The sequence below is a fragment of the Sitophilus oryzae genome, unplaced genomic scaffold (genome assembly GCF_002938485.1).
Source record: "Sitophilus oryzae breed Bouriz unplaced genomic scaffold, Soryzae_2.0 scaffold_1535_pilon_pilon, whole genome shotgun sequence".
NCBI classification, from domain to species: Eukaryota; Metazoa; Arthropoda; class Insecta; order Coleoptera; family Curculionidae; genus Sitophilus; species Sitophilus oryzae.
In genome coordinates, this window is record NW_022146209.1 from 19,568 (window position 1) to 28,174 (window position 8,607).

The following is an 8,607-nucleotide window of genomic DNA, read 5'->3' on the forward strand; positions in this document are numbered from 1 at the left end:
CGTATTCAATTAGTTTCGGTTATTTCTTGTTTCCCCACCGGAAATGACTACAACTTGGTTTTTAAATAGGTACCGTCAATTCATTTTTACTTTATTAGACAGAATATGACATTGTGAATAGAATAATGTCAACTTTTGACATATTTACTTAAAAATTGTATTTTAAATTACAATCTAGAGTGCCATGATAAAAAACAACATGTAACCGGTTGTAAAGGTAACGACAGTTTGACTCGATATACAGAAGTGTGTGGTACCAAATTACCTATTTACCAGGTACCAAAAAGGAAAAGACACAAAAATATTAGACGATCAAATCAATTTTTCCGAAGCTCCTTGATTAAAAATTAATGGTTTTAACACAGCCATGACACTAGATTGAATTTTAAAATGCTATTTTTTTTAATTGAAAATGTCAAAAGTTGACATATGATATATGTCATTCTATTCAGAATGTCATTTTCTATCAAATAAAGTATAAAAATACTGAGGGTACCATTTAAAAATCAAATGTTGTACTCGTATACATTTCCGTGAAACAGGAAGTGACCGAAACTAACGGAATACGAATCAATCTCGATTTATGTTATATACCTACTAACATTCCGAATTTGGTAAACCCCGAATTTAATTTTTATATCTGAAAAAATAAAAAGTTATAGAGGTGAACCGCTTTTGAAAAAACACTCAGTATAGGCTGCGTCATTGAAAGAATCTGCAGATATTTTTCTATTTTAAATACGTAGTTGAATTTCAAAAATATATATTGAACACCCTGTAGCTCTACCTTAAATATCTACATATAAATATCTAATATTTTTTCTTCATCAACAAATTGAAATATTATAAAACTAGTTTTAGGTTACACCATTATACAAGAAATATACGTAAAAAAAAGTAATAGAATTTTTACGCAGAATCTAAAATAAAATAGGATGTTACATTTTAAAAAAAACATTATGTTAAATCCGCCACACTTTTTACAAAGTTACAGACGTAGGTAGGTATAGTTTCATATTATATTCTTTAATTATCCATCTAAATCAAAATCTTTAATTATCCATCAAAATAAAATATTTATATACCTAATATAATACTTTAGTATCCAACAAGTGGCCATGAAAATCAAAATAAATATAAATCCATGTCCAAAAATAAAAAATGTAAATAACGCTTTGAGGTATAAATTCGGTTCGAATCAGATAAGATATTTTTATTCTTTACCGAGAATTAAATTCGAAGAATTCCTAGTCCCTACTTCTCTGCCAAATTCAATAGTCTCCGCCCCTTTTTACGTTTTAATTTCTGCCACCAGTTGGCAGCATCGACTTATACAGGCTCATTGACTAACTATTAATATATAAACAAGGGTATTAATAATAGTTTATTTTTTAAAAATAATCGGTCTGTTAGAAATTAATCTCAAATTCCTTTTTAAAGGCCACTATGATGTCGTTTTTTTCGATCGTATAGTCATTTAGTTTAAATAATGACAGTTTTTTATATTATTCTTTATTTTATAAAAATACATATTTTGAGAATATAATATTTTGAAAAATCTTGATGAATTAAATCTCGATAGTGAATGTATGTTTATTCAAAAATGGGTTTATACATATTTTTTGAACTATATAATATTTTTATTATATTATATTTGATTTAAGACCAAACAAATTATAAGAGCATAGACAAGCACTATAGAGAATGAGAATAAATATATGTGTAAAAAACACATCCTATTAAACGTAATTAAATTACATAAAAATATCTCAATCAAAAAATAAAACAGCTGTTCCATGATATTCCACCAATATTGCTGTGTTCTAGATTTTCTAGAACGTTGTATATTTATACCGACGCTTACGATTGAAAACAAATACAACAGCGTACATTCTAGAACGCAGTAGAAGGCGTTGGAAAGGTCAGTCATCGACCTAAAGCCGACGTAAAATTATTCCAGTACGTTACCGCTATTTCTGTTTCACTCTAGCCGTATAGTTTAACAAAGGATAAACAGAGCATTGTTCTCGAACGGTATCGAAGCCGGTGGAAGGTTGTTTCAGGCGCATCGACCGGTGCGATCCACGCGTTCTAGAACACTCGGGAGCGTTCGATGGCCCGCTCGGGTCCGTATAAAAGCCGATCGCCGCGGCGCGCTAACCAGTCAAATTTGAATCACGACAGTGAAGCAAAAGCTAAATACAAAGCGATTCCGAGCGAATTTACAAAGCGATTTTCAAGTGAAAAGTTATTATTACCGTTCAGTTAGTGAAAACAAGTGAAGTTATACAAAAATGGTACAAGCTCCAGCAATCGGTATCGACTTGGGAACCACATACTCCTGCGTGGGTGTGTGGCAACAAGGAAAAGTCGAAATCATCGCCAACGACCAAGGAAACAGAACAACACCGAGTTATGTGGCGTTCACCGACACCGAACGTCTTATAGGAGATGCTGCGAAGAACCAGGTCGCCATGAACCCCTCTAACACTATCTTCGACGCCAAGAGGTTGATCGGACGCAAATTCGACGATCCCAAAATCCAGGAAGACATTAAACACTGGCCCTTCAAAGTGGTTAATAGCGGAGGAAAACCAAAACTACAAGTCGAGTTCAAAGGGGAACAGAAACAGTTTGCTCCAGAGGAGGTCAGTTCGATGGTACTCACGAAAATGAAGGAAACGGCAGAAGCTTATTTGGGATTGCCTGTAAAAGACGCGGTAATCACAGTTCCTGCATATTTCAACGATTCCCAGAGACAAGCTACAAAAGATGCCGGTGTAATAGCGGGGTTGAACGTGTTGAGGATCATCAACGAACCCACTGCTGCCGCGTTGGCTTACGGTTTGGACAAGAACCTCAAAGGAGAAAGAAATGTGCTCATTTTCGATCTGGGAGGAGGCACATTCGACGTTTCCATCCTAACAATCGACGAAGGATCTCTGTTCGAAGTAAGAGCCACCGCAGGTGACACCCATCTCGGAGGTGAAGACTTTGACAACAGACTAGTGAACCACCTCACTGAAGAATTCAAAAGAAAATACAGGAAGGACTTGAAATCCAACCCAAAAGCTATCAGAAGATTAAGGACTGCAGCTGAAAGAGCGAAACGTACTCTATCATCCAGTACAGAAGCTAGCATTGAAATCGATGCACTTTTCGAAGGAATCGACTTCTACACAAAAATATCCAGAGCCAGGTTCGAAGAACTGAACGCAGATCTGTTCAGAGGAACACTACAACCCGTCGAAAAAGCCTTAAAAGATGCCAAAATGGACAAAGGCTCTATTCACGACATCGTTCTGGTGGGTGGTTCCACAAGAATTCCGAAAATCCAACAACTGCTTCAGAATTACTTCAACGGAAAGCAACTGAACCTTTCAATCAACCCAGACGAAGCGGTTGCTTACGGTGCAGCAGTCCAAGCGGCAGTTCTGAGTGGAGCTCAAGATTCCAAGATCCAAGACGTTCTCTTAGTCGACGTAACTCCACTGTCTTTGGGTATTGAAACGGCCGGTGGTGTAATGACCAAGATCATCGAAAGAAATGCAAGAATCCCGTGCAAACAGACGCAAACATTCACCACGTATTCCGACAATCAACCTGCTGTAACCATTCAAGTGTTCGAAGGTGAAAGAGCCATGACCAAAGACAACAACCTTTTGGGAAACTTCGACTTGACCGGCATTCCACCGGCGCCCAGGGGAGTACCCAAAGTCGAGGTCACTTTCGATCTCGACGCCAACGGTATTCTGAACGTCTCTGCCAAGGACACCAGCTCCGGCAACTCCCGCAACATCACCATCAAAAACGACAAAGGCAGACTGTCTCAGGCCGACATCGACCGCATGTTGTCCGAAGCAGAACAATACAAAGAAGAGGACGAGAAACAGAAACAAAAAGTCGCATCACGCAATCAGCTGGAAGCCTACATTTTCCAACTGAAACAGGCGGTTCAAGAGTGCGGAGACAAACTGAGTTCGGAGGATAAATCGACGGTAGAACGGGAATGTGAAGCAGCTCTGAAATGGCTGGACTCCAACACTCTAGCCGAGAAGGAAGAATTCGAGGACAAACAGAAGCAGCTCACGTCCGTTTGCAGTCCCATTATGGCCAAATTGTACAACTCTGGAGCCTCCCAAAATAACAACAACTATGGAGGAGCCAACATGCCTGGTAGCAGCTGTGGAAGACAAGCTGGAGGATTTGGTCAAACGTCATCACAGGGACCAACGATAGAAGAAGTAGATTAAATTAATACATATCCTGTATTTAAAACATTCTATGACTGTATATACTATGTATATAATGTAAATAATTATTGTTAATTTATTATGTCCAAAAAATAAGACTGATTTTAAAATATTAATAAATTATTGTTAGAATTATTTATTTTTTAGATTGCAATAAATAAATGTTGAAATATAAAAATTGCAATGACTTTTATTTTTAATAATTAATTAATAACACCCGATAACCTAAAGTGTAAATAATAATAAGAGTTTTAAACTTAAATTAGCTAAACTGAAAGAAACAAAAAACATAAATAAACTATTTTTATAAATAAACAAAAAATATATTTTTTTCTTTCTTAAAAAAATTATTAATTAAAAACACCAAGAACTGTCCTGAAATCAAAACTATATTAGGTATTTACTTTAGATGGTCTATACTTACTTTACTATAAATATCGTAACCTTAAATCATACAGGATGTTCAAAATTCTACGCCAAGCTTACTAAAATATAAAATAAATTTTCTTCATTTTTTTAAATGGAACACCTTGTATATTATTTTCCTATTAGACGGAGAATTAAAAAATGACTATTTTTTGTATTTAGACTATTTCAAAATTTTGTAACGGTTTCTCAGATATTCGCGGTTTTATATTTCATATGGCATTTTCCACAGTAAATTTTTATCAAAGCCGCCTAATGATTTTTCTCGTATTTTACCGTTAAAAGAGCCATATGAAATGAAATCGACTATCTGAGAAATCGTTAAAAATGTTGAAATATTCTAAATACAAAAACACGAAGAAAAATTATTTTATATTTTAGGAAGTTTGGAGTAGAATTTTGAACACCCTGTATGATTTAAGATTACGATATTTATAGCAAAGTAAGTATAGACCATCTAAAGTAAATACCTAATATAGTTTTGGTTTCAGGATAGTTCTTTTATTTTTAATAATTTTTTTAAAAAAGGCTGAAAATATATATATTTTTAATTTATTTATTAATATCTTTGAAACTATCGAAACATATTTACTCATATCTTAAAATTACATAAAGTAATCTAAAAGGAAGCCAAAAATGCAATAATATACGGGGTGTTCATTTAAAAAAAATCCGCCCGATACATTCACACTTGTTTGAGCCACCCTGTAGAAGTCAAAATATTTTCCTGAAATACATTCTAGTACATACTTTAGGTTTACACTTAAACAAAATTCCCAAGTTTTTTTTACTAGGAGTTACCGATGCCCGACACACTATTGCAGGACCCTGTATTCGTAAATTGTTGCTACGTCCAACAAAAGTTATAAAAGTATTAAAAAAATGCTACCGTATGATCGAAAAAAAAACGGCGTCCAGTTGGCGTGGAAATGACGATCGATGACATTTCCAATATGCATATACAATGACAGCGATATTCATTTCATAGCCATCGCTGACGCCGTTTTTATTCGATCATACGGTATAATTTCATGCTATTTTGAAAAAAAAAGTAAAAATTATTTAAAACAACAAATTCTATTAATCATTTCTGGCCTTTAAATCAAACAGAATAATATTAAATAATTTTGACTTCTCTCAACAATAATTATTATTACGTGCATATTTTTGTTGTAACATATTCCTAAAATAGTAATTAAAAAAATATTACTTTTTAAGCGTAAAACACATTTAATATAATAAACTACATAATGGTAAACATTAATAAATCTCCCATTCATACAAAACAGCTGTTCCCACGATCTTCGAGAAATTCTACTACGTTCGAGAACAGCGTTTATTTGCTTTCCACGCTTAAAATTGAAGAGAGATAAACAGTGCGTTCTAGAACGCTGTGGAAGGCGACGGAACGTCTGTGTATCGATCCAAGCGGACGAAAAATATTCGAGAACGTTACCGCTATTTTACTTGTTTCACTTATATGGATTTCAAATTTTGAAAAACACTAATGAAAAAAGTTGTTTCTTTTAAAATTTTGTACAAGTATACCAATTTTCAACTATGTACGTACAGTTATTTTCATCTCTTTTAACTAATAGCAGCCATTTCTATAGGTAGAAGCAAAAACAATTAAATGTAGTCCCTTTGTCAGTCAAAAATTAATAATTTTGCGATAAATATTAGTTTATTAAAGCTCGATAACAATTATACCGGGTGGGTCTCACAAGTGGCTCACCCCTATAACTTTTTTATTTGTTCAGATCAAAAAACGAGACGTAATCAATTGTTTTCAGTCACTTCCTGTTTGATTTTAAAATGACACATATCATATGTCAACTCTTGACATTCACGCTTAAAAAAACGTATTTTAAATGTTAATCTAGCGTCTAGAGTGCCATGGCTGTGTTAAAACACTAATTTTTAATCAAGGAGCCTTAGAAAAATAGATTTGATCGTCTAATGTTTTTCGTGTCTTGTCCTGGCCAGTTAAAAGATGCCCAAATCGTATTTTTAATCATATATCTCAATTTTTTCAAATAGAACGAAGGTGGCTCATTAGCATATTTGGAAAAAACATTTTTTTACGAATAATTTGATACCACACACTTATGTTACAATTTCAAATAAACCATAATATGCGAAAATGTCAAAAGTTGACATATGATATGTCATTCTATTTAGAGTGTCATTTTCTATCGAATAAAGTAAAAAAAATCCAAGAATGTTATTTGAAAATTAAAAGTTGTAGTCATTTCCGGTGAAACAGGAAGTGATCGAAAAGAATTGAATACGTCAATCAATCCTAATTTATGTCATATACGAACATACCAAATCTCGTTTTTTTATCTGAAAAAATAAAAAAGTTATAGGGGTGTGATTTGGTTGATTTTTGGAGCCACTTTTGAGACGCGCCCGGTATTTGAAGAAAAAATCATTAGAATAATAGGTACATATAATTTTTAAAATATTTTTTTTTACCTTAATTATCAAAGCAATATTTGTTTATTTTATCTCTTTTTTTCTAGATCAGTTGTTTTAATTTTTAGTGTAGATAATTTGAAAAAAAAAAACACAAATGGACACTTTAAAATATCTGAAAACGAAGACTTGGGCTTGGGAATCAAAATGTTGCATTTGAAAAAATGTTTTTATATATTCTGGTTTTCCAGAAGGAAGTTATATTTTAATATTTACTATAAACAATGCTTAAATACTTCCATATCACGCGGTTTTAAGTAGATTTAAAACTAATAACATTTTACAATGTTGTATCATTTTTGGGCGAGAAAAAAACACAAAAAAGCTATGTTTAAAATTTCTTCAAAATAGTCTTTTAAAGTATTACAATGAAATTATACTCCAATAATAGTAAACATAAGTTAATTACAATGTATTTAGTGACTGGCGGTATTTGTATTGTATTTTTTTCAAATTTGTAGTTGCAGAGTGTTGGCTTTATACAAAAAATAACTAAAACATAAAACAGAATCGCATAATGCTTGAAACACACACACAACAAAAATAATTTAAAGTAATTTCAACATTTCTAAAAAATATCTCTGTATATTTATTCTTATTATAAACAATAAAAAATAATAGTAAATAAATATGTTTTTAATAGTAATTAAAAACATTTTCATAAATTTTCTTAAGAGTTAAAACCATAATTTGTTTTGTTTATAAACTACTTTAAGAAATTAAATAAATTATTGTAAAATACTGCTATGCTCTATGTAGAATACTGTTTATTCAATCCTACTTTCGATACTGAAAAGAGATAAACAGTGCGTTCTAGAACGTAGTAGAAAACCATAGAAATTAAGCTCATTGATCGTAACGGTCGTAAAATAATTCCAGAATATTGCCGCTATAACTGTTTCACTCTAGCCGTATAGTTTAACAAAGGATAAACAGAGCATTGTTCTCGAACGGTATCGAAGCCGGTAGAAGGTTGTTTCCCGGGCGCATCGACCAGTGCGATCCACGCGTTCTAGAACGCTCGGGAGCGTTCGATGGCCCGCTCGGGTCCGTATAAAAGCCGATCGCCGCGGCGCGCTAACCAGTCAAATTTGAATCACGACAGTGAAGCGAAAGCTAAACACAAAGCGATTCCGAGCGAATTTACAAAGCGATTTTCCAAGTGAAAAGTTATTATTACTGTTCAGTTAGTAAAAACAAGTGAAGTTATTCAAAATGGTACAAGCTCCAGCAATCGGTATCGACTTGGGAACCACATACTCCTGCGTGGGTGTGTGGCAACAAGGAAAAGTCGAAATCATCGCCAACGACCAAGGAAACAGAACAACACCGAGTTATGTGGCGTTCACCGACACCGAACGTCTTATAGGAGATGCTGCGAAGAACCAGGTCGCCATGAACCCCTCTAACACCATCTTCGACGCCAAGAGATTGATAGGACGCAAATTCG

General features: G+C 33.6%; 1 protein-coding gene across 1 annotated transcript; it reads left to right on the forward strand.

Annotated features, from left to right (window-relative positions):
• Nucleotides 1-2,156: 2,156 nt before the first annotated feature.
• Nucleotides 2,157-4,431, forward strand: LOC115878848 (heat shock protein 68-like). Its single transcript, XM_030895466.1, has one exon. The coding sequence runs from the start codon at nucleotides 2,295-2,297 to the stop codon at nucleotides 4,251-4,253; it is 1,959 nt and encodes a 652-aa protein (XP_030751326.1). The 5' UTR covers nucleotides 2,157-2,294; the 3' UTR covers nucleotides 4,254-4,431.
• Nucleotides 4,432-8,607: the final 4,176 nt, after the last annotated feature.